The sequence below is a fragment of the Bombyx mori genome, chromosome 1, assembly GCF_030269925.1.
Source record: "Bombyx mori chromosome 1, ASM3026992v2".
Taxonomy (NCBI): Eukaryota; Metazoa; Arthropoda; class Insecta; order Lepidoptera; family Bombycidae; genus Bombyx; species Bombyx mori.
In genome coordinates, this window is record NC_085107.1 from 8,885,662 (window position 1) to 8,912,571 (window position 26,910).

At 32.8% G+C, this 26,910-nt stretch overlaps 2 protein-coding genes and 1 long non-coding RNA gene across 4 annotated transcripts; 2 read left to right on the forward strand and 1 right to left on the reverse strand.

Annotated features, from left to right (window-relative positions):
- The first annotated feature begins 1,057 nt into the window (after positions 1-1,057).
- LOC134199781 (uncharacterized) lies at positions 1,058-1,880 on the forward strand. Its single transcript, XR_009974403.1, has 2 exons — positions 1,058-1,453; positions 1,653-1,880. It is a non-coding gene; the product is annotated as an uncharacterized LOC134199781 (long non-coding RNA).
- Positions 1,881-4,345: 2,465 nt separating this feature from the next.
- LOC101737363 (proton-coupled folate transporter) lies at positions 4,346-15,497 on the forward strand. Of its 2 annotated transcripts, none has more exons than XM_004929792.4 (9): positions 4,346-4,652; positions 6,341-6,535; positions 7,129-7,303; positions 8,719-8,904; positions 9,006-9,296; positions 10,656-10,810; positions 11,010-11,178; positions 13,498-13,657; positions 14,344-15,497. In XM_004929792.4, the coding sequence occupies exons 1-9, from the start codon at positions 4,620-4,622 to the stop codon at positions 14,420-14,422; spliced, it is 1,443 nt and encodes a 480-aa protein (XP_004929849.1). In that variant the 5' UTR covers positions 4,346-4,619; the 3' UTR covers positions 14,423-15,497. The 2 variants fall into 2 exon arrangements, with proteins under 2 accessions (XP_004929849.1, XP_012548977.1); XM_012693523.4 differs by lacking the exon at positions 14,344-15,497 and adding an exon at positions 11,335-11,399 and having other exon boundaries at positions 13,498-13,641.
- Positions 15,498-15,602: 105 nt separating this feature from the next.
- Positions 15,603-25,248, reverse strand: LOC101737505 (putative serine protease K12H4.7). The gene is made up of 9 exons (XM_062668756.1): positions 24,803-25,248; positions 24,269-24,456; positions 23,739-23,974; positions 21,610-21,745; positions 21,310-21,457; positions 18,932-19,091; positions 18,563-18,695; positions 16,764-16,933; positions 15,603-16,114 (listed from the first exon to the last, which is right to left on the reverse strand). The coding sequence occupies exons 1-9, from the start codon at positions 25,013-25,015 to the stop codon at positions 16,008-16,010; spliced, it is 1,491 nt and encodes a 496-aa protein (XP_062524740.1). The 5' UTR covers positions 25,016-25,248; the 3' UTR covers positions 15,603-16,007.
- Positions 25,249-26,910: the final 1,662 nt, after the last annotated feature.

Here is a 26,910-nt window from a genome sequence, read left to right on the forward strand (position 1 = left end):
CTATTTCAAAATTAAAACCAGAAATATGCAACTCAACAACATATAGCGAAAGGCTTGCAATATTACCAAAGGAATTGGGTTATCGACAAACATTTATGTTGGATGACAAGGAGAGTTGGATTTCTTACTACATATAACTGTTCCTTGCTGGATGTCTTGTTGTTCTCTTCAATGAAACGATTTGGCTCGTATTTACAGGTTTATTAAAAGATAAAAAACTGAAGAACAAATAATAATGAGGTTGAATATTGTAGTAGATAATGTATGTAATCGTTAAAGATGTATATGATATGCGTTCGCGATCACTCGATGAAGTGAAGCTCGGTGGTGGGCGAGAATAAAAACTTGTTTGGAGGGGGATTTAGAGATCCTTAACAATAACTAACTTATAGAATTTGTACTGCAATTTCATACTTCGTACTATATACTATCCATATCTAAGGATATTACGAAATAGTACTTTAATTTCAATACCTTGCCTATATGACTAATATAAGTAGTATTTAAATACCATTCGGGGCTAACCCAACATTAAAAAAAAAGTTCATTAGATGAAATCACACACAGGCCACACAGGCTAACCACACACCACAGGCCACTTAAAAAAATAGCGAAATTTGTCCTAGATTGCGTAGTACTTCCCCATGCTGACTGCGAGTTAATATTCAGTAAAGTGAACCTTATTTAGACCACGATAAGGAACAAACTGGCAACACAATCCAAGGCGCCATCTTGCTTGTGACACTATCAAAGAGAGTAGCAAAAGTGGGAATTGTACTGATTTTATTCCTACTGAGGATATTTTAATAAGATTAAATTCTAAGATTTCAGAGGATGAAACTAATATTGAAGAACTGATAAACTTGGAAGAGGACTAAATTTTATGTAAACTCCTGTTGATTTAATGTTTCGCTATTTTTAATTCAAAATAATAAAGCGTACTATAATTTTTTACAAATACTATCTTTTGAAATTTTGATGCTATCTTTTTCAGCTTATCCAAATTCAACCCTGGTGACAAGTGCGGGATTTCTCATTAATTATGTTTCAAGAGGAGTGTTTACCCACAATTGACAAAGCTGAACAGTCTTGTCACTTTATTGGTTTTAAATAATTTTAATCGCCTCTTTCTTTCTTACAAATTAAGTAATATTTTAATGGTTCACAGATTGCACAGCTATAAGACCAAGTGGAGTAAATATCTTTAAATTTCTGCTCAAGTTTATGTTGAACATTCTGTCTTTGCCCCACTCAAATGCCGCATGCGAGTGTCTATTCAGTCAAGTAAGCGACGTTAAAACAAAGCAAAGAAGCCAACTGATTACGAAGACTATAAAGGGAAACATTTTGGTTCGACAGTCTATTGACCAACATACAAATTGAGTTAATATCGCATCACGCACCAACGGAAGATATGATTTAAAAAATGATTTCCTCTATGCATGACCAAGAAGTACGTTTTTATTTTACTTATTTTTATTTTAAGTATTTTACAATTTCAACCTTTCTTATATTTATTAATTAAAAAAAAATCTTGCATTCTACATAACATTGACACTAATTACAAAAAAATATATAAGTATTTAAAACACAGCAATTTGAACCTGTTCTAGCGTATTGTTATTCATTTTCTATAACTTGCACATTTTCAGAACGGTTAACGGTTAACCATCATTATTATTCGTATAAACCTAAAGAAACATAACTCAAAAACTAAAACAATTTAAGTTTCATGCCCCCACCGCAAAAAGTCTAAACTTGCCTAAATTCACAGTAGGTTTTGCGAAGAATTGTTCGAAGAGAAGAAGAGAGAATTGTTCGCCGGATTGGAATTATTTTGTGGTCAAGAAAGTTCTGAATGTAATAAAAATTAAACCATGCTTAATCTTTAAATAATAAACTACTTCATAGTAGTGTTCAAGGTATTTTTCTGGTTTTGGCCAGATAACAGTGTATTGGTAGGCAGCGGCTTGGCTCTGCCCCTGGCATTGCTGACGTCCATGAGCGACGGTAACCACTCACCATCAGGTGGGCCGTATGCTCGTCTGCCTGTACGGCAATAAAAAAATAAATCACAGATTAATATATTCGCTGTGGACTATAGACTCAGGTAAATTAAGTTAGCCCCTCAAAAAAATTTTTTTTTCCTATTTTATACTTATTTTCTATTAATTCGTTTGTTCATCATTTGTTCATGATTGTTCACTGTTAATAATTGTTTGTTCTGCAGTTATTTATTTAAAAAAAATATTTAAAAATATACCTACAAGTTAGCCCCTCTAATGCAATTTTTAATATTTTTTCATCCTTAAATCCCAAAATCTGTTTTTGTTGAAATGATAATTATTTATAAGTTCAAGAAATATATTACCGGGACATTTCGTAGAAATTCATTTAATATGGAAAAATAAACTTGGTTTAAATATACTGTATAAACAGGATGTTATTTAAAAAATATATTTATTTACGTCTATATTAACTTAATTATTATTATCGAGACGTATCTTGATTGATACTATATTACAAGGCTTCATTTTTTTTAATTTAATTGTTTTTATGATCGATCAATCACCAATAGTCGTCGAACAAACGATAATTGATCAAAATTAATTAATCTAAGGGATAAAAATAAAGATATCTAGTAAGGAGGGGCAACTTAAGGGAGATCATTTGTTTAATTAATTATAAATAAATAAAATATGAACAAATAATTAAATTAAAAAACCGAAAATCAAAAAAATGGTGGCGTGAGGTGATGGTTTGCTTATTAGATATAAAATAATTAAGAATTGGGAATTTGTTTTTATGATCGAACAATCACCAATAGTCATCGAACAAACGATAATTGACCAAAATTAATTAATCTGAGCGATAAAAATAAAGATATATAGTAAAAGGGGCCCACTTAAGGGTGAACATTTGGTTATTAATTTTAAATAAATAAAAGACGAACAAACAGTTTTTACATTCGAAAATTAACGAACAAACGACGAACAAATAATTAAAACAAAAAAAACTGAAAATCAAAAAAAGGGGGCCAAATTTGCTGAGCCATTTTCCTATTGATCTACTGTAATTTTTCAATCCAACCTGGCAACACTGAGCGTGCTGCAACTTGCTGTATTTTATCAGGTGAATGAAGTTAGCCCCTCAAAAAAATTTTTTTTTCCTATTTTATACTTATTTTCTATTAATTCGTTTGTTCATCATTTGTTCATAATTGTTCACTGTTAATAAATGTTTGTTCAGCATTTATTTATTTAAAAAAAATATTTAAAAATATACCTACAAGTTAGCCCCTCTAATGCAATTTTTAATATTTTTTCATCCTTAATGACTCGTAAATATTCATTTTCGATTGTTCTTACACAAAACACGTTTGTTCTCTTTCGAAATTACTCGTTTTTTGTTTAATTTACTATTTTTATTAGTTGAATAAATGTATGCAAAATATGTGTACTGCGCATGCGTCAACTATAATGCCTAAACTTTCTACGCGGTTTTAATGCTGAAAAAAAAAAACAAATATAAATCCTGAAGGAGCAATTAATTGAAATACAGTTTAATTAAAAAAATTAAAAAATAAATAAATGAAATAATGTGCATTGGCGTTAAGTTAGACCAAATACATTTTTTCCATCCTCTTACCTATCGTATTAACATGTTATTTTACTAATGTTAGGAATATAATTTCGACTGTGTAAAAAAGTTATTATAATGTATACCTATATTATCTCTTGAAAGATAAATAATGGACATATTTACTTATTTGTTTATATTACCTATGTGAACTCCCTATCTTTTTTATACCTTCATAACGATAAGTAGGAGGATGGAAAAAATGTATTTGGTCTAACTTAACGCCAATGCACATTATTTCATTTATTTATTTTTTAATTTTTTTATTAAACTGTATACCAATTAATTGCTCCTTCAGGATTTATATTTGTTTTTTTTTTCACGATTAAAACCGCGTAGAAAGTTTAGGCATTATAGTTGACGCATGCGCAGTACACATATTTTGCATACATTTATTCAACTAATAAAAATAGTAAATTAAACAAAAAACGAGTAATTTCGAAAGAGAACAAACGTGTTTTGTATAAGAACAATCGAAAATGAATATTTACGAGTCATTAAGGATGAAAAAATATTAAAAATTGCAATAGAGGGGCTAACTTGTAGGTATATTTTTAAATATATTTTTTAAATAAATAAATGCAGAACAAACAATTATTAACAGTGAACAATCATGAACAAATGATGAACAAACGAATTAATAGAAAATAAGTATAAAATAGGAAAAAAAAATTTTTTTGAGGGGCTAACTTCATTCACCTTATTTTATCTGTGACTGAAGTGCAGTACAGTGGTGATTACTGGTGATGAATATGAGTCCCGCGCGCGTAAAATTCACAACTTTTCGAGTTTAGTGAATGTTGGGTGTTTGATCAACAGCATTGTTAAGTTTAAAAAAATGCATGTTTCATGTCGCATTTAACATTCACTTGCAGATCACGTTATAAAACTGTGTTGGTAAAATCTCCAAAATATAATACGCTTGCAATATAAATAAAATCGTATTATTTTACCCATATTTACTATAAAAAAAATTAAAAATGTCAACTACAAGCAAAGAAAATATAGGCATGGTAAGTAAACATTCTACTAGAACTAAGTAAAAATATTTTACACAGTTTAAAAAAAATCACAAAAAAACGAGAGGATAAAAAAGAAAATATATTCTTAAAATTTAACCATAACATGTTTACACTGTAAAGTGAATACTTGTTTGTTCAACTTTAATGTGCCTAAGAATTCAAGTCTCCTGTGCAATACTTAACTTTGGTTCAATAGTGTTTTTAAAAATACCAGTTTTTATTAAATACACTTTTTTATTCTATTATATAATTTTATCAAAAAGTTTCCGTTCATAACTAATATCCTTAACTTATATAATATCTAAAACATTTACTAATATCCATAACTAATATCTTCTATATTGACCTCTGGTCAAATTCTTCCTGATATTTTATCTTATGATAATAGTGTAATATTAAGAGGTAAATTATGAGTTGTAAAAAAACCACAGATAAAGGGCCTCATTGTGAAGACAACATTCAACAATAACTTGAAATAAATTTCCTCAATTTAATGAATTCTCATTGAACCACTGCAATTTTATAAAAACAGGCTCACATGAGTGAAATATTTTCAGAAACTGCTCAATCTTCAAACTTGAATACATGACTGTTTGCGGCATAAATAGGCAGGATAATCGTATTTATTCATTTACAACTTTTAAATAGGTTATTTTAAGATGTTTATAATTTTTATCAAGACAACAGACTGGAATAAAAAGACTAATTGACAAATTTTACATATTGAATATACAAAATGAATCAAACTACCTTAAAACAGCCAAGCTGTTGCCTATCGCTGAAGACAAACTCACAGATCAATGGCCTAGCCAATCTGAAAATTCCTTGAACATTTCATAAATATATATTTGAACAAACATACATACTCACATCACATTTTATAAATAAACTAGCCATTATCGCTGGGCATTTAAAATTAACATGGATACCAAGTTTCAAGTGAATTGGATACATTCTTCAGTAGTTATAATGGAACATCCATAAAAACCACTAGATTTATATATTAGTATAGATAAATAGAACTGTTTCTTTTTAATGTGTATTAATTTCTGTATGGAATAGTTATAAATGATGTATCCTTTTACATTAGATACAAGACTTAATGTAAATATTTGTTTTATTTATTTATTGTTTTTTTTTGTACGACTTTCCCATCACTAAAAATGCCACAGATGTCACAGAACACATATATTTAAACAAACTCGTTTTAATGACAGTTTAAATGAATTTCTTGAAATTTTTAATATGTCTTTATAATTGTATTATTTTAATATAAACAGATAAACAGATAAAATTAAAAAATAAAAGAACTTTTTAAATTCTATAGCTTTCCTTGAACTCCTAATAATAAAACTAAACTTGACATCCTAATGTGTGAGCATTGCTAAGCATGTTCTAAATCTGTCAACAATAGCAACATAAATTTCAAATAGATCTTAAAAAAATGTGTCTTTTGATATTAATCTTATAGCTAATAATTGGCTGAACTGTCCTAATTTTTTGTAAAACCTGGTGGATTGTTGATAGTACTGTAAATTTCTAAGACTGTTATTGTGGCAAAGTAAGCACTATGAATGTATTATGATAAAACCGCTAATTGTAATTTAAATTAATTTACAAGTTTTTCCTGCAATTATAGTGCTTTTTTTTCGCAATCAAGAATGCTAAATTGTTTACAGATTCAACCAAGGATGCCATGGTACAAATATATAACGGTGGAACCAACAATGTTCTTCTACATGATGGCATATATGATCACAAATGTAATAGAGCAAACATTTTATGTCTTTCAAACGTGTCATATTAATCATGGCTATAGTACAGAAATATGTTACAACATTAGCAAACATGCAGATATCAATAAAGAAGTACAGGTATGCTTAGATACATTAAAATATTTTTGCCATCCCACCTATTACAAATTTCAATAATTGTCTAATTTTTAACAAGAACTTATTTATTATAATCATTTTAATTCTTATGTATGTACATGCATCTTCAATAATAGTTCACATAACATGAAAAGTTCTAAATTTATCTAATGCATTGCATGTCCATCGAATATATATATATAAATCCCGTAACTCTTTTAATATAACATATAACATAACATAATATAATATATATGTACCGTATAATATACGGTATATACACCAAAATAACATTTTTTACAATTTTTCTCTGTCTGTCTGTTTGTTCTGGCTAATCTCTGGAACGGCTGGACCGATTTTGACGAGACTTTCACTGATAGGTAGCTGATGATATAAGGAGTAACTTAGGCAACTTTTTTTATATTAGCTTCGCCCCGCGGCCTCACCTGCGGCACGATAATAACTGCGGGTATCATCGCGGGACTCAGCTATCAATAATAAAATTTAATGTTTCCGAAGCGAAGCGAGGGCGGCTCGCTAGTCATTAATATAGTTGGTAATCAAAAAATGGTTATGTAATCAAATTATTTTTGAAGGTGACAGTATCAACATTCCATCAATGGAACGGTATAGCAAGTCATGTTGTTCCTCTATTTCTAGCCTTTTTCTTGGGCTCATACAGTGATAAAAGAGGACGAAAAATTGTATTATTGGCTGGGCTACTGGGAAAATTATATTTTTCCATCATGATTACTGTGAATACAATGAATGGTAAGATCTAGCTATACTTCTGGACACCTTATTCTTGTACTGTAGTTTTAATTATTAATAAACATCAAGACTAATCAGCGCACACATTGAGTAGGTAACGCGGTAATAATATGTTACCGTGTCGAACTTTACAGAAATGAAATCATTTTATTCCATAGATATTTTATGTACCTACGTAGGTACTGTTTTTGTGACATACTAAATTAAACACTTAATTTTCTGGCTTAACTTCAAGCTTTGTGCAGTTGCTATTGGCATAGTGTGGAAATTTTCAAAAATTTTACCGAAAATAGTACAGGGGTTGAGCCGACTTAACCTAATAGGTGTATGGCTCTAACAAAGAATAAAAAAAAATAGTACAGGGGTTGTTTAATTTAATAAAAATGTATTTCAGATTAAGTGATAAAGCGAAACGTGGACTAAATCCACTAGAAGGAATAGCGATATAATTACGGTACCTGAGTATGAAATCATAATTATCTTTGTGTACAAACAGACTGCATTGGGTTAGTTAAATCAGTGCTTAATCCAAAAAAAGTAATAAACAAACATCTGCTTTTATCTACAATTAATAAATGTACATGAGAGAATGAAAATCTCAAAGGCGCATATGATACATTAACGTTTCACGCAAACAACACACGTCATTTCGGATCGTTCCAATCTACTAATGGTGCTTTTACCTACCTCAAGCACCGGTCACCGTTCTCGTCGAAACCGTCACTTGCGACGAAGAATTCGGCGAGCAAATTAACCCTCAAACACAGCCCACTGTGTTTCTCGACGGGTCTTTTCAGTGAGTCGTGCTTCCCGTCCGATGGTAGATTCTGCGAAGCACTACTCTTGCTAGGGCTAGTGTCAGCAACGTCCTCTGATTACGAGCCTCGTGAGCTCACCTACTCGCCCGGTTACGCTGGCATAATTAGCGATTTTCTTAATAGCAAATCTAACAAAATTTTTCAATAATAAATCCTGTGTGCTTAGTGCGCGTTTTTTAACGTTCTCGATAACGTTAAAGTTAACCCAATTTTGTATGCACTTGGAACAGCGCCCCTAGCGGCAAACGTAGGCAAACGTTCCAACTGCATACAAATTTGAGTCACTTTTACGCTATCGAGAACGTTATCTCGCACTAAGCACATTGTTCCTAGTCATGTTATCAACACAAAGTGATTGAGCTATTATATTGCAATCACACCTCTTGAATATGGTAATAATTACATTTAAATATTCCGTTATATAGATAGATATGTAAGATATAATACATACAAGATAAGCTACTAAAGATTTATTGGAAAGCTACCACCGAGCAAATATTATAGGTGGTTTTGATACTGTACGATTCTACGGAAACGATTACAATTATTATTTATAAAATGACAGAATAATCTTTGGGTCTTTTATATATTTTTTAGATTGGCCTGTAGAATATGTGATATACACGGCTGCTCTACCAAGTGCACTGACCGGTGCTGACTTGGCTATATTTGCCGGATGTTTTGCTTACATAGCAGATGTATCTTCAGTAAAAAATAGAACATTGCGTGTTGGAATATTAGACGTAACTTATTTAAGCACATTGCCCATGGGTATAGCTATAGGTAAGCCTCACAAATATATTTTATTTCTCAGGTTTTTAAGCCGTAATTATTTACAAGTTTTCGTTTTATAGAAGTGTTACTGAGAAAAAAAATTGTTTCAGGAAATTTATTATACAATAAGGTAGTAAATAAGTCGTTCACGTCAATGTTTGCAATCAATACATTTCTAATGGTTCTGGCGACGTTACATTGTTTAATATTTCTCGATTGGCAAACACGTCAAGAACAGAAGTCTCTAAAAGAAGCCGGCGTAAAGAACCCGTTTACTGATTTCTTCGACACAAATAATATCGTTCAGACTGTTGTTACGTTAACAAGAAGACGATCGAACAATAAAAGACTATTTTTGTGGCTTTTGCTTACATCGATGGCATTCTATACATTTCAAAGAGGTAACAAATTTAGTAATTTAACTACATTACCATTTCCGTTTTTCATACTTTTCAATATATTATTATTGAAACAATTTTGTTAGAATTATTTGAATCTTATGATTTAGTGCCGAGAACTCAACCAAAAGATCTTATGCTATGTATATGCTTAATAATTTAAATGATTAAAAAACAAAGAAAAGTAACTTAAACAATGAAAAATCCTAAATCCTTAAATGATAGCATTTACCTGGCGACCTTTGTGTTTTAATTTTAATATTCTTAAAACAAGGAAAAGGACCTAGGCCGTACTACGGTTAAACCGCAGCAGTTTAAATCCGTGTGAGTTTCTGAAATAGGAAAACGAATATAAGCGGCCGTACTTGCAGTTTTTTCCGCGAATTATTACAAAATTATCTATATATATATATATATAAAAAAACCGCAGCAAAATGTGTAATCCATAGAACTAAGTGGGTGTACCCGCACTATGCGTAACCGCGAGCTGTTTTCGTATCCATGAAGGTGATGTATGGATACACAACGAGCACAACTGACATGTTTTCTTAAAATTTCATATTCCTTATGAAAGAAATCTTTCTCAAATCTACGATGGCTATTTAGTATGCTGATAGACCCGATATTTGCGGAGTTTTAATTGACGTTTTTTTTGTATTATTTAGTACCAGAGCAACAATACGTACTGCTCTTTTGAAATTCATCTACAAAATGTGAAAACCGCGGGCGGTTTCGCGGTTTTTAATTGTACCGTGTGCGTCTTCAAAACCATAGTACGACCTAGGCTTAAGTTTGGGTAGTAACATTATAATACTCGAGATGTCAATATTAGAATTGATATGAAAACAGCAATAGTTCTGGATCTTTAAGATTATCGTTGTAAGATATTCAAACACCTAAAATTTGATATATATGTCACGCGATAATTTATCACAAAATCATCGTCCGAAACTATTATCAAGTCCAAATACGTAACAAAATATAAAAAACGCGAGATTTATGTTTTGAAATAAATATTCAGTGTAAATTAATTTGTTTCAAGTTGTTAGCGGTTTGAATATGTTGTTGTTTTTTTTGTTTATTTATTGCCCACTTTTAGGCATAAGATTCTAGAGACAATTGCACTGGTTATGGTATAATTTCTCTCACATCCTTTCAATGCTGGGTACACGATTTATTCGGCCGAAGAAACGTAACTGGTTGTCGCTTCCACTTATGCGGGTTCAAAACATGTCCCAATAAATTTATGCACTAATTGTGGGTTTTTTTCTATACATTACAATCGTATAGTCATTCTTTCTGTCATAAAATCTAGAAATACTTTCGGATATGAATTCTAAATGAAGTCATTTTAAATTTCAGATGAAAAACAAGTGATGTACTTATATGCACAGACCGTCTTCAAATGGAACGAAACCACATATAGCAACTTTAAAACGTACTTGAGCACATTGTATGTGATTGCTATGTTGTTTGGTATACCTTTAATGACTAAACTACTGAAGTGGAGGGACACGGTTAGTATTTCAGATTAATTGATATAAAGAGATGCGTTTTTGCTTTTAGAATAATGTTACCTACTGACTGAAATGTTCGAAGTTTTTATTTATTTTTTAAGCAATGGGTTTTTTTGTAAAGCAATTTTAGCTTAACAGCTACTTTAAATAATAACCTTTTTTTTTAAGTGAAAGATAAATCTAATAATGAGTTGTTTAGTTAATAGTGATGCTTGGTGCCGCAGCCCACATAACCGGGCATCTAGTGTATGCTCACACCACAGTTGGAAAGATGATGTACGTGGGTGCTACGGCGGCGGCATTAGGACCCATTGTGGCACCACTCATACGTTCCATTACTTCAAAACTGTTACCGCCTGATGAAAGAGGTAGTATAAAAAACAAATTTTTTTTTCACGTTCAATCTTTTTATAGTTTAGTTTTGCTCATGTAATACTTAAATTCACTGATAGTTTTCATTGCGCCATTAAAATGTTATACATAAACGGTTCCTAAGTGAAATTATGCTGTTTCATGCTGGCCAGAAAGTGCACTACTTGAAACAAGATATGACGTCACAACACGTTTTTGTACTAGCAATCGATTTGCGGTAAGCAATATTCCATTCAATTTTTTTCAATTTAAATTTTCGAAGTCGTCGTGGCCCTAAGGATAAAACGTCCGGTGCATTCGTATATAGTGATGCACCGGTGTTCGAATCCCGCAGGCGGGTACCAATTTTTCTAATGAAATACGTACTCAATAAATGTTCACGATTGACTTCCACGGTGAAGGAATAACATCGTGTAATAAAAATCAAACCCGCAAAATTATAATTTGCGTAATCACTGGTGGTAGGACCTCTTGGGAGTCTGCACGGGTAGGTACCACCACTCCGCCTGTTTCCGCCGTGAAGCAGTAATTCGAAGGGTAGGGTAGCCGTTGTAACTATACTGAGACCTCAGAACTTATATCTCAAGGTAGGTGGTGCGTTTACATTGTAGATGTCTATGGGCTCCAGTAACCACTTAACATCAGGTGGGCTGTGAGCTCGTCCATCCATCTAAGCAATAAAAAAAATTAAAAAAATCTCCAGACTAACCATAACACTCACATCTTAACTGCTTCATTAATGGATTCAAGTTTTTTTTTTCGGAGCGAAGTACCTAGACTCTAGGCCAGGGGTCGGCAACCTGTTTGTCCTTAAGGGCGCAATACTAAATTTGAAAATCACCGAGGGCGCATATTTTACAGATAATCAACAGGTATCAATAGGCATTAAAAAAATAGATTTTTATAACTTTATTTTGTTGGTGTCACATAATGATACATATAATTCAGCGTGAAACTTGGGTGTCCATATTTTCAGCTAATTTCTTATAATTGGGGATATATTTAGAGTTCCCGGTCCTTAAACAATTATCTAAATGTGAGTCATTACGCTTTGTTCGGTATTGAAAGAAAATAATTGTTTCGGATTACTTGGTAGTTTTAAATACACGGTCTACGCGTGGTCTATTCGAAATACGATCATACACTAACAAAAAATACGTGCGTGTTATTAGATACGCTCAAGGTTAGCAAACTGCTAATCTATGCACAATCCTAACCTCAACTGACTACTTGCTGTATATCGCCGTTTGACAAGATTAAGTAAATCGCTCTGTCTGTCATACATTTACATTTGTCCAGCGAGGGCGCATTAAAAAATCGATCGGGGGCGCCGCGTTGCCGACCCCTGCTCTAGACGGTCTGCTCGTAGAGGTAGTAGTAGTAACAATGATAATATTTGATTTTTAATCTATGAACATAAATTTTATTATAAAAATATATAACTATATCTCGTAGTTTTGATGTGCCAGTATATTAATATCCAATTGCAACATTTCAAGTACCATATATGTACAATGCACCTTAGAGATTTACGAAATACCATGAAATATTTCATTTTGGTTCAAAATCACGTGTTTCTACTCATTATTCTGTACATGAAACATGATTCAAGTCGTTTTCTAGATTTATATGTATAATTGCTAGTTTAAAGATAAATACCTCAATTAACCTTATGCTTTTTTAAAATATGTTCGACGCAAGTCAACTAAACCACCTAAACTTCATATTTATAGCCATTAAGAGAATGGTATTAATTTTTACTAAAGAAATCTAATTTTAATTGTCAGTGTAAATTGGGATCGCCCAAAACGGAAAAAGCTCAGTAGTATTAAATCTACAATTCCCAGTTTCTTATTTACCTACATGTTTTTAGTTTTACGAGGTCACAATAAAATAAATGGCTTTTTAGGCTTACGCATAATCCCTAAAAAAATTTAGATTAATCTCTTATTCAATTCTGAAAGTGTTTTCGTTATTGTCTACAGCTTTATTTAGATAATAATTACCTACTTTTGCTATTTTTATACTGGCTTAGAAATAGAATCTTAGAATTTCGTCATTTACAAAATTGTCATATAAATTACATTAAAATCGGGGTCAGTTCTTTGGCTATTTAAATTAAAAATATTTGGATACATAAATTATAAATATTTGAAGCGATGAACAGATAAAAGTTTGATTTTTACTGCATTTAATTGATGTAACTAAACTATGATGTTATTGACGTTACTTATACGAAACTATCGAATTCAGTTTTTAAATATTTTTTTTATTATATCTTATTAATGTTTCTTATTAATATGTTTACTTTACAGGTGTAGCATACGCTTTCTTATCTGTCATGGAGAACGCAGTAGCTATATTCGCGTCGATCGTGTATACGCAGATTTATAATGCTACCATCGGCACGGAATACATAAATTCAATATTTTATTTTACTATATCGACGCAAGTTATAGTTTTTCTAAGTGCTTTGTAAGTATTTCAGTGGATAAAACATACTTATTTTATGTAATAAAAAAAAACGTGCTTATGTAATAAAGTACTAAAGAGCGATTTTACACCGACATACACGATATACTACAGCGACGTCGGTTAACGACACGAATTACAACTGTCGAATAACGACACGAATTACAGTTACTCGGAAATTACGGAAATTCTGTGCGTCATATTATCATACACATTTATACAATACACGTTAAACATTATTAAAAGGAACTTTATACATTCATTTATGATTATTATTTAATTTTATTATAATTTATAGACTTGTAGACATTCATAGAACTAATATCAAAGATAACTTCAGATATTTTGAAAAATGAATGACATTGGTAATGAGACCTAGATTTCAATTGGGGGTTTAATTTAAAAAAAAATTAAATTGACAGTAATTAACAATTTAAAGTATAAAATTTAATGTAGTCTCTCAGTGGGTCGATTCGGCGGTAGATTCAGCGAAGCACTGTTCTTGTTACCACAACCCTTCTAGGTTATTAGCAATAGTTAGGGAAAAAAAACAAAAATTGGACGTATTCACTCCAACGATGTTAATGTCTATTCGGTATCGTGTCGGTCGGAACAAAAATATTAAATTTAATGACAATACGCACTTATCACCCATTTGCAAATGAAATGTTTTTTTTCTTTCTTTTCAGCACAATGGATATATTGTTAAAAGGCAAAAAATTTGATGATATTAGTAACGAAGAAGAGAAAAGTATTGCCATGAGTTAAATGTTATCCATGTTGATTTGATATGTAAAATAGCAAGTAATTATTTTATTATTAGAACTAAATTTGCAAAAAGACGTCCCTTTCGTGTCTTATTGTTAAGTGTTGAATTATATCAGTTCCTATTTCTTCTGTAGTTTTTATGTGTACTTTTAAATAAAAAGACTAATACAAAAAATGTAACAATCCATAGAATCGGACATCAACTATAAGTCCTAATGTCTTATTTAAGTTTCTAATCAAATCTGTATTGGTGTAATTTTGTTTTGTCTGTTTCTGCTAAGTGTAGTAAAATAATAATTATGTATTTAATAAACTAAGCTTGGTGATTTATAGAAATATTTTGCTACAAAAGTTGCACATGATAAAATAAAACAAAACAATTTGAGGTGCAACAATTTTTATCAATGTGTATGTACAGATTAGATCCGCGAATATAAGAATTGGGTCGCATATTTTAAATCCGCGAATAAGGAGCTTTTATTGTACTAAGAAGCGTTTACTGTACCTACCAAAGCATCCTAAGAGCATAAGATGATTTTCTGTTACAAAGCGAAATATTATATACATCATATTTACGGTTGTGTTATCATTTAGTTATATGGCTGTTATGAAACGTTCTTACTGTGATTACAAATTATTTATACATACGACGTACAAATACGGGTGTGCATTTGTGATACTGGGTGATAAAAATAATATTATGTAACTCTGACAATTTTATTCGATATTTATTGAGCGTGATCAGATAAGATTATAATATCAAATCTAGCTAAATTTTTATTGATTTAATAGAAAAGACAAGATTTTATTAAAATCTGTTCAATACCAGGTGTTAAGTTTCAATTCTTAATAATAATTAAAAATATATAAATATTCAATCAAAAATAGTAGAAACTATACTTTAGATGTAAGATAACAAGCATTTTTTAACATCTTCCAATTGGTGTATTTTATAATTTGTAATACACATAGTAATTATATATTTAAATGTTATAAAAAGCAACATTATTTGGGGTATACATAATGTTTTGTATTAGAATATTGTTATTTGAATATACTTCTGTTAAAATATGAATTTCGTTCTTTTTTCTTAGCGTTAATATATTTTCCCGTGTTTCAACAGTTTAATTTAAATCAATTTAAAATACTTTAAAATTAGATTAATAAAATAATGCAGTACTATTGCTATAATTGATCATTTATTTACAAAAAGCTAACAAAATATTTAGGCACATCAAAACAAGTGATATTGTTGTCGTAAATATCTCAAAACAGGCTAAAGATAACAGTGATTGTTTTAGTTCTTTATATTTAGGGCTTATATCTTCTTAATTCCTTTAAGAGTTTCGAGTCCACCATTCCGTAATATTCCATAAAGCGTTTGAAAAGCGAGAAAGATAATCCGATACTGCTTGACTCTCATATTTATGTTTTTTAAAGTTAATATTTACTATGTAGTCGTTAAAAATTGCTATTGGGCGGTTAGATGATACTTCAGTATAATGATTCAGGCGATCTGTTGTTGTAATTTGAGATTCAAATTGAAAATTAAAACTAGAAACATTGTTATCGAAGGTTTGTTGAATCAATCAAGCCATTTGGATAGATATTTTTCAATTTCGATTCTTGCTTGTTTCAGTTCAGCTAAATCATTATCGCTGGCTGGATACATATTGGCACAGTGTGCGGTTCCTGTGAAAACAGATAGTCAGTGAAAAATATAATAAATTTCTAGGTTTCAAGAATTGCCCTGAATCACTAAAATACGGGTGTTGGCAGCATCATCAGGTAATAGAAAATATTTTTAAATTTCAAAGGAAAAATCAATAACAATAATCATTGTAGTTTCGCGCAAGCTAGCCCACAAACAACCCACTGAGTATCTAACCAGATCTTCTCAGTGGGTCGCTATTTCGATCCGGTAGTAGAAACAGCGAAGCACTGCTTTTGCTAGGACCAGTATTAGCAACTTCTCTCACCGATTCAGTCCGTGAGCTTGTAGTTTAAAATGTTAAAGCAGTTTGTAGTAACAGTTATCGATTTAAAATAATAACACTTATTTCACTATATTGTGGAGAATATATAGTGAAATAAAGATCATCATGTCAAGTCATGTCAAGAGGGTTAGAATTGTTTTTGGTAATCAAGATTATGGTGACAAACAATAATCATATTGATAATATCGAACTGAAAACTGGTCTTTATACTGAAGACCGCTCAATATTGTTTTATCTATAGTAACGATTGAATATCGCCTTTCAATATAAGGATGTATTTTAGTGCACGAGGACGAAGTCGGAACTGGATTTTAATAATATAATAATTACAGATATGACATTACCGTGTATGAAAATAGCAGGGGAATCGTTATCCTTCGTCTCGGTTATACCCAGAGCGTGCCACGGATCTATGGAACCGTGTACGAACACTATCCGACCCACAGCTATTTTTAGAGCACCATAGTAATTGTTAGTCCATGCAGCGGAGTTCGAAACGAAATTGAGATTGTACCTGAAAATTGTAAGATTTATTTCGTACAGAAATTAAGAAGACACAATTAAAACTTTTATAATTTTACTGTTCAATCTCGCGTTTATTATTTTCAATACAAGTCTGCGTTTTGTCAACAGGCACCGGACAGTAGAGGGAATCGTCTTATGAAATTTGAGAAAATCAAAATACATTAAAGAAATCAAGCGAATCGTACAAATGTTGCACGAGGACGTTGAAATAATTAAAAAAAACTAACTACTAGTTCTTTTTCGCGACGAAAAGCGTAAAGGTTATGAAATATTTTTTATAGAAAATTTGTTGGTAGCACAACATTCAAAGGTTGGAAAGAATAAAATGAACACAAAAACGCGAAATTCGAAGTGTAAAAAGTAGTTTTAGATAAATTAAGAAAAATATGCTTTAAGGTAAAAAAAATATTGCATAAATAAATACGATCTCTCGGCCAACCCAGTGTTAGTTGTTACACGATTTTTTTTTTATTGCTGAGTTGTGTGGATGAGCTCACAGCCCACCTGGTGTTAAGTGGTTACTGGAGCCCATAGACATAAACAACGTAAATGCGCCACACACCTTGAAATATAAGTTCTAAGGTCTCAGTATAGTTACAACAGTAAGTATAGCAGTAAAAATCAAACCCGCAAAATTATAATTTCCGTAATTACTGGTGGTAGGACCTCTTGTGAGTCCGCACGGGTAGGTACCACCGCCCCGCCTATTTCTGCCGTGAAGCAGTAATGCGTTTCGGTTTGAAGGGTGGGGCAGCCGTTGTTCTGCTTCACGGCAGAAATAGACGGGGCGGTGGTACCTACTACCACCAGTAATTACGCAAATTATAATTTTGCGGGTTTGATTTTTATTACACAATTTTATTCCTTCACCGTATTTGTTAAGTACATATTTCATTAGAAAAATTGGTAGCCGCCTGCGAGATTCGGACACCGGGGCATCGCTACATACGAATGCACCGGACGTCTTATCCTTGAGGCCACGACGACTTTATTTTACGGTTAATTTACTCGTCGAGCCCTTCGTCGCAAGCGACGGGTTCGACGCGAACGATGACCGGTGCTTGAGGTACCTAAAAGCACCGTTAGTGGATCGGGAGGATCCGAAATGACGTGTTTGGGGCGACGTCGACTGCTTTCCATTCTTTCCGCAGGATCGGGAATATAGTTACCGGCAGCCACGATAAGAGAGTTCTCGTGTCGTGCGGCTTTATCGAAGTGGCGCATCGACACCGACTGCAGATACTTACTGATGGACTCTAAGTCCAGGTCGTCATGGAGGTCGACGTTCCTGACGAACCACGGGGCTCCGACGGCTATCCTGCAAAAATGGGATTGAATAACTTGGAATGATTTGAAGTGAGTGCGGACCGCGTGAGCGAAAACTACACTTGCATAGGTCATGACGGGGATAAATAAGTGAGAGACATCCTACTATGCAATTGAAACTCAGACCTCATACTTCGAGTAATGGTGTTCACGTTGTTATATCTAAGCTCCAGTGAAAACTTCACATCCGTCTACGCCTTATTTTCGTTCGAATTTTGTTCCAAACATGGCTTTTTCAGAATGTTTAGTAGTTTATAGTAAAGTTTTTTTAGGCCATATCTAATATACATACTTTTGTCCAAACACATCTTGACATTGCTGGATGAAGAAATCGACATCGAAATTATTTCCAAAGACATCCATTTCGGCAGATGACGTTTGATAGAATCCGAATTCTGTACACGTTTGATACATCCATTGCCGAGCTACAAAATATAACCAACCATGAGAAATGAGAAAAAAGACAAGCGAAAGTTTTTTATGCACTAGGTAGGTCTGTCTGGTGGTTAAGTGGTTACTGGAAGTCACAGACATGAGGGCGAAGTCTGAATAGGACTGTTTCGCGGCATAAATTTGCCTGTGGTACCTACCCATGCGAGTTTACAATACACCCTAAAATCACTTTTTTGAAAAGCATTCTCAGTATACTCAGTATTCGTACCTCCATTAGAGCTCCATGTTATATTCCTGAGATCTGAGATCATATTATCGTAGCTATAATCCATACAAGTTTCGTTAGATTTAGCTAGAACAATATCATTGAACGCAGCTAGTTTCTTGTAAGCAGGTAAGCCTCCAGTTGCTGTTAGCATGTCGCAAACCTAAAAATGTATGTACATTGATTGACATAATTTGCACAGGCAAAATTAATATAACAGCCGGAATGAAATGTCTATTATACAACAAAGTAACAATGTTCTGATTACACGGGTCAACACCAAATTTGACTTTGATTGCAAAGCATAAAATTTTAAATCGTAATTAGACGAAAAAAAAATACATGGCATGAAACAGTTTGCGTTTGAACTTTAGTGCCATCTAGTGTGTAAACTGTGTAAACGTAAACACCCCACTCTCATAGCGCGGTTTTTTTTCAAGTATTAAAATTATTTAAATTAATAAAAAAAATTGAAAAATGAGTATTATTACTATAACTATCACGATAGCAAACTTCATACAAAAAAAGGGTATTTTATTTTCGTTTTTGTGAATTATTAACCGAAAAAATGTAGTATAAACTTTAGGACAAAGAACGAAATTTTTTTTGTAGAGTTGTGTTGTTTTATAATGTTAAAGCGAGGCATCAGTTAATGTCACTACCGTTATCATCAGGATGGTCATGCTTGTAAAGTATAAAAACAAACTTGTTTATGTAGTAGTTTTTTTCCCATTTACAAATACTTTAAGAGTTCCGACTACTTTGGCAATTCATTTTCGACTCTGCGTGCCTTTTTTTGGGATGGAAAAACAACCGATGGTCCGATGGCTTTTCCAGCGTCACAAAGAGAGGTGAGCCAGCGGGGACTCAGCCAAGAACAATGAGATTTGCCAACAGTTGCCCGAGAACCTCTGAAGAGACCTAACACCTCAAGTGTAGCTGCTTCACGAATGCATCAAAAATTAAAGCCACACACAAGTAATATTTCGAAGCGTTAGTAAAATGACTTTTAGATAGTTTAGCTCGAGTTTTATAATTAAATAGCTGTACCCGTCCGTTTCGCTGGACATTTACCATTAACATTTTTATTTCTCACCCCCACAAAGATCATCATTAACTCCTCATAATTAACGCCCCCGAAACTGGTGTAGGGAGTCCAACATTCATATAAATATTAGCCTATCCATTAAGTATATGTATTTTCTGCATGGATACCAAGTTTCAGGTCAATTGGATGCATGGTTCAGTAGTTGTAACGGAACATCCGTAAAAACCACTGCAGATTTATATATTAATATAGATTACGTTTAACAGGTCATTGTCCAACAGTTTAAACAATAATTTAATGTTTAAATAATTTAACTATCCTTTAATAATTTATCGTCGTCCAAGTGTGTATATAACAATGAAGTGTAATTTTTCTGGTTCTATTTAATAATTTCAGAATTTACGTTTGGATAGAACACAGTTCTTGTAGTTAGAAGACTTATTTTTAAAATCAGTGAATTTGGTTTATTGACTTGCTATCATATTTATTTGAATGGATTATTGTCGAATTTCATCTAGGAGCCAACAAGTATTGCTAGAATTTATTTAATCTGGATTTTATTCTATTTTTTTTTTCTATACTTGAGCGACTACTTCACAGACTAATTCTAATAAATCGGTTACTGGAGTCCATAGAAATCACAATATGATGCATGAATAATAAAATACTTCTACAACTCGACCAAGCTAAGTTTGCACCTCGCATCGAGTGCTTCACACTGCCGCTTAGGTACGGTCTGAAAAAAGGATTCGCTATGACTTTAAAAATGTAAACAAATGTTCAAAACAAGTTTCAAAACTGTCAAGTATAATTTTTCTAGGACATTGTTTGCGTTTTTTACCTAGTGTCAATAATTTGGGTGGACTTAATTGGGCACTAGTACTTGAATGGGGCGAAGGAGGCTGTGGCGAAGAACATGAAGCTGGTAAAGCAGCTAGCTGCGATAATTGTTCGGCTTCTTTTTTTATATTCATTGGGCATTGAATTTAATTTTCACAAAAAAAATATGATAATTAACTGTTCAGTAACAACAAAAACAGTCCAATAGCATAACTAAACTTCAACAAAAAAACCTAACAAGAACAGTTAAAAAATTTAAAATTCAAGGTATAGGGAGACGATAACTCGTACGACGCATGTCGGCGAAAAATATGCTAACCGTACTGACGCGATAGGGCGATTGCGGGAAGGTGAGCGGGGAAGCGGGCGGAGCGCCGCTCTCCAGCGACGTGCAAACTTCGCTTGGTCGAGTTGTATGTAAGTGTGCTGAGTAGTATGTCATTCAATTAACTTTAAAATGATTATGATTGATATGATGAAATTTGGCTCTTACTGTATTGATTGTGAGATTCTTATAATTAACATCTGCACTTATCCTGTTATCTTCATTGTATTGCACCAAATCAGCAAAATCATCAGCTATTGAATTGTAGAAATTTTTCATATCATTTTGGGATGCCAAGCCAAATGGCTTACAAACCCTGAAATTATCAAAATTAACGTAATTTAAAAATAATGAAAATATCATTTTACAATTATTGTTATGTAATTTCACAAAATTTAATAACTTAAAAGATGAAAATTCAATTAAGATTGAATGGTCATATATTCTATTAAAAATATTTCAACATACCTAAATTCCTTTTCAATTACTTCTGGACTGTGTTGTATTAATTGACTTATTTCATTATGCGCTTGCCTAAGTTCATTGACACATTTATCATCACCAGTCTTTTCTCTTAATGCATCAACAACTACTTGATAATATTCTGGAATAACATAAATATAGTTTAGTCCCCTATTATCATGAAAAATAAATCAACATACAAGCATCAACCATTTCATTCTTTTACTATCTGTTACACTGTGGTACCTTTTTTTTTTTTTTAACCCTGGGGAATCTGTGGTAAAATAAACTGTGGTACCTACCCGTGCGGACTCACAAGACGTTCTACCAAATTATAATTTTGCTGGTTTAATTTTAATTACACGATGTAATTGCTTCACTATGGAAGTCAATCGTGAACATTTCTTATGTACGTATTTCATTAGAAAAATTGGGACTTGCCAGCAGGATTCGAACACCGGTGCATCGCAAGATATGGATGCACCGGACGTCTTACTTATCTTTTCGGCCACGACGACGTCAAGACAGATAATAGAAAAATAAACTTAAAAAAATCCTCCATTCAGTATTGCAAGTTTCCACATGTAATTACTTTTCTAAATGTACCGAAACAAAATATAGCATGTCATTGCTCTTTTAAAATCAGGATTTGTCAATTTTTTGGTCACTATTATTTATGTAAAGTAGCATAATATACAGTGGTGGTCATATAATTATAAACACTTCTTATGAATAAAGAAAGTATAACTTCAACATCTAAATGTTTGTAAAAATTGTACTTATTCAATAAATAATTATCATACAATAATATAGCCACTCAAATAAAAAACTCATTAAATGCATAAAATATAAAACATCTTACTTTTAATTACAAAATGAGTCTTACACATGTACCTGTTTATTTTCTGTTACTGACTGCTTGGACCCATATTTAGAAATATTTTAAAGAAGCATTCATAGCTCGTTATTTTTTTTAAATTGGAGAATAGCATTTCCATGCTTGGCTTTTTTTATTATTTTCACAATTTAAAATTTGATCTGAATTTTATTTTGTTCAAAATGGGCAAAAACAAAGTTGGAATGCGTCAGCTAGGCAAATAATTGTTGATTAAAATATATAATAAGCTGGCATACAGAAGAATAGCTGAGCATTTAAATTGTTCTGTTAAACACAGAACCGTTGAAAATGTTTTTAGAAAGGCTCGGCCAAGTAAAACCTCTCCCAGGGAAGATACGCTAATCGTTCGTATTGAAGACTCCAACCAGATTAAAAATTAAGTTTTATCGCCTGATGACCCGACATAATCCCCGACAAACATCTCGTCATGACTGATACGCCGAAGATTAGTGGAAGATAAACTGTTTGGAAGAACCTCTCGAAAAGTACCGCTTCTTACAAAGCAACAGCAAAAGAAGCAATTATTATTCGCTAAAAATATGTTAATTGGATATTTTCAGATGAAACAAAAATAAATATGGTAGATTCCGATATGTTAGACGTCCTGTAAACAAAGCTTTAAATTATAAATACACAAGGAGTATGGTCAAGCATGGTGGCAGTAATATTAAAGTTTGGGGATGTTTTTCCGGAGTTGGACCCGTTCGGAAGATTGAAGGTACAATGGATCGACGCCAATACAAAAATATTTTAGAGCAGACAATGATTCCCTACTCAGATGATAATTTGCCTATAACCTGGGTCTTTCAGTATGACAATGACCCTAAACACACGGCCAATAGTGTTAAATGTTTACGTAGCGAACAGCGTATATCCGTTTCAGACTCTCTTGTTTCTTATCTTCTTCTTATCTTAACATTCTATTATTCAAAAATATTTTCACTTTCTACATAAATGAAGTAGCAGGTAAAATTTAGCGTTATGCCAAAGTAACTATTCCACACACGAATTCTATTCCACGAAGTTGCGGGCAAAAACTAGTAAATGATAAAGTGTTGAACATATTTTTGTCCTATTTATTGATTAATTTCAAAATAAAAACAATTGCAGTGAAGTATCTTACATAATGTCAAGGATCATTGGTACTGTTCTAATTATACGACCACCACTGTATATTAGGTTATCAGGTTTGGTCAATACACCACATACCTACATAAATATTATATTAACACATTACCCTTAAAATCAACTTTAGCCAATAGTGGTCCACTTGTAGAAATAGATGCATGTATAAGATGAGGATATTTTAATCTTAGCCAAGCAGCCAAGGAACCTGGATAGGATCCTCCAAAGGCAATCCATTTCACCTTTTCATTTAATCTGAACTTCTGTTTCATTGAACTGATAAAATTGGCCAGATCAGCAAGTGCTTGGTATGATGATAGAAACTGTAAGTTCTTAATACTAAGATCCCTGGAAAAATATTAATGAAAATAAAATAATGATACAAGAGCCATATCAGAGCAGAAATTTCATGCCCTTATCTAGTATTTTTGTTTTCAACAGTGTGTTTGTCTCAACAATGCATACTTCATGCATTGTACATTGCTACTTCATGCATGTAAGTAAATATTCCATTAATTTCAATTATTTCAGATTTCTGTCATAAAATAATTATAAAATGAAACAACTTTATTGTATTGGTTTTGGATTAGAGTGGGTTCTAGATTAAATTGTAAGTATATTCAAATTAATAATAATAATTACAAAGTGGGATGACTCTCTCCATAAAAACGATGTTCTAAATTTATACAAAGTGCATTGAACTTCTTTGCATAATTAATCCAAGTTCCTGTCACCATCCATCTTGCATCAGCTGGACCCTCACCACCAATCATCAAAAATACTGGGCCTTGATTTTTGAAATCATAAAAACTGTCATTTACATAATAGCGCTGAAAAGTAATAATTATCTTGGCTTAGTAGACAATAAGTTGACTATCGTTTTCTATTAAATTACATTAAACACTGTTTTTGTGCCACCTTTATTGTAAAGCAAGCTGCATTCTCTTAAGGTTGTAGGTTTATAAAAATCAAACATACTAATTTAATAAATCTTTGTGCTGGCTTTAGTAACAGTTTCCTTACAACCAGAAGAGTTAAATTTCTTAGAATAATTATTTGTAATATTATTAAACTAGCATTCAAAATAAAATTAACTCACGCCACTGATAATATTTTCCTTGTTTATTTGACCTTTTAAATTTCTTACCTCTTATCTATGAACTGATAAATACATACCTGTTTCCAAGTTCGAAGATCGGATGGATTTGAGTGGTCTAACTTTTGCTTAAACCACTGTGGAGGTGGCAAATTTGATTGATAATCACCACCAGGTATTCCTAAATTACCACCATTACTACGGCCCAAATGAAATTTTTTTACACCATCAACACTAATTAGCGCTACATATAAATTAAATAAAATAGTGTAGAGCTTCATATTTGTTGACATTTGATTTGAATTAAATCAGATGATTTAATTTTTCCAGCACCTCTATGTAGTTGCTTAAAAATTTGTCTTACGATTAAGCCTGGGAAAAACTTGTAATTTACTGTACCAGTCTACCACCAGTGTTCCTAATGTTCCTATCATAGATTATACACTTAATATATTTGAGTTCCTATGGCTTTACATTACAACGCGCCGTCCCGCCAAAAAATATCTGGCATAGATAATAACGTAGTAGTAGTAGTAGTTTTATTTTTCCAAATGGAAAGGCAAAGGCATCACACCATACAGAGTAATCTTTTATATATGAATATTTTTTGTTAATGAAATATTTGATATTACGAAATGAAATGAAGCTGATTAATTTAATATGAAACCTAGCATGGCATGAAATGAAATGAATAGAAATGAGATGATATGATATGGGATATTTTTATGAAAAATGTTCTTCTTCTCCATCGCTCCCTCATTGCTGAGGATCGTGACTCCGTTTCAGCTTGTCGACTACCAGCCTTCATCGGTTCCGGTCAGTTGCCTGGTGTAGTGCAGCGCTAAGTGGTCCGCTGGTTTGTTCGGAGATCTGGTCGGACCAGCGTTTGGGGCTCCGGCCTCTAGGACGTTTTCCTTCTACTTTTCCAGTGACCATCAGACGTTCCAAGTTGTCTACACCTCTGCGGGCAATGTGGCCAAAGTGCGCTACTTTATTCGTTGCAGACAGGTGGCAGACAGGCGTTGAGCGTTCTCCATTTTAAGCTAATGTAGGACCGAGATGTTCGTGCGGTGGCCTGTCCATGGAATCCTTAATTAATAGGCGGCGCCAACAGCACATTTCAAAAGCATCAACTCTGTTTCGGTCAGCTGCTTTTATGGTCCATGTTTCTGCTCCATAGAGAGCGATTGGAATGAACAGTGAGTGCACAAGATGTATTCTGGTCCTATTCGAAATATTACGATCTTTCCAAACTTTGCTCAACTGCGTCATAGCTGTTTTAGCCATTCCAATACGTCGGCGTATTTCAGGCTCACAGTTCCCCTTATCCGTGATCTCAGAACCAAGGTAGACAAACTGGTCTACGGCCTCGTATTCTGCCAAAAGGTCTGTACGCTGGGTGGATGAGAAGCGGTCTACGACTAGCAGCTTGGTCTTGCTTTTGTTAATTGCTAGTCCCATGTTTAGGCTTATAGCCTCTAATCTGTCCGGAAGGTCCTTCATCTCCGCCTCAGATGATGCAAGAAGTGTGGTGTCGTCGGCATATCTCAGGTTCGTTATCTGAACTCCCCCTATTCTAACGCCTCCTACCCAGTTTTCTAAAGTCTGACGCATTATATATTCCCCATATAAATGGAAGAGAATAGGTGAGATAACACATCCTTGCCGGACTCATTTTTGGAAACGAAATTTACTTGAAGTGGCATTTTCGATAGAGACAGACCCAAACCCCGACTCGTACAGGTTGCGAATCAACATAATAAGATGAAAATGTTAATATGGAGTGAAATGAAATGAAGAATTTGAGACATTAATCAACTGGGATGAAATTAAATAAAATGAGATGAGATGATATGGGATGAAACATAATCTCAGAAAATGGTGGTCATTTATTAAGATTTTTCAGTGGACTTTTTGGAGGATCCCGAAAAGCTACGTCTAGCGGCTTTGTTTTATTTTCCCAAATTTGTGCACTTTCACAGATATTAAACAGTTAATAAACCACCATTATTACACATTTAAGCCTGAAGAAACACTAAATCGACAAAATAAAACAAATCACACAACTTCAATCCTCGCGTTCCCGCCAAAAAGTCTCGGATCGGTCAAAGAGTGGAGGGAGTCATAGATTAATATTTAAGACAGGCAGTGGAATACCTATTCATTTGGGGGTGACCAATAAAGTCAG

Coding starts and splice junctions, on each gene's coding strand:
- LOC101737363 (XM_004929792.4), top strand. CDS start 4,620: ATGTCAACTACAAGCAAAGAAAATATAGGCATG. Junction 4,653..6,340: donor GCAAAGAAAATATAGGCATG/GTAAGTAAACAT, acceptor AATTGTTTACAG/ATTCAACCAAGGATGCCATG. Junction 10,811..11,009: donor TACTGAAGTGGAGGGACACG/GTTAGTATTTCA, acceptor TGAGTTGTTTAG/TTAATAGTGATGCTTGGTGC.
- LOC101737505 (XM_062668756.1), bottom strand. CDS start 25,015: ATGTCAACAAATATGAAGCTCTACACTATTTTATTTAATTTATATGTA. Junction 24,457..24,802: donor ATCTTCGAACTTGGAAACAG/GTATGTATTTAT, acceptor ATTACTTTTCAG/CGCTATTATGTAAATGACAG. Junction 18,696..18,931: donor AACATGGAGCTCTAATGGAG/GTACGAATACTG, acceptor TATATTTTGTAG/CTCGGCAATGGATGTATCAA.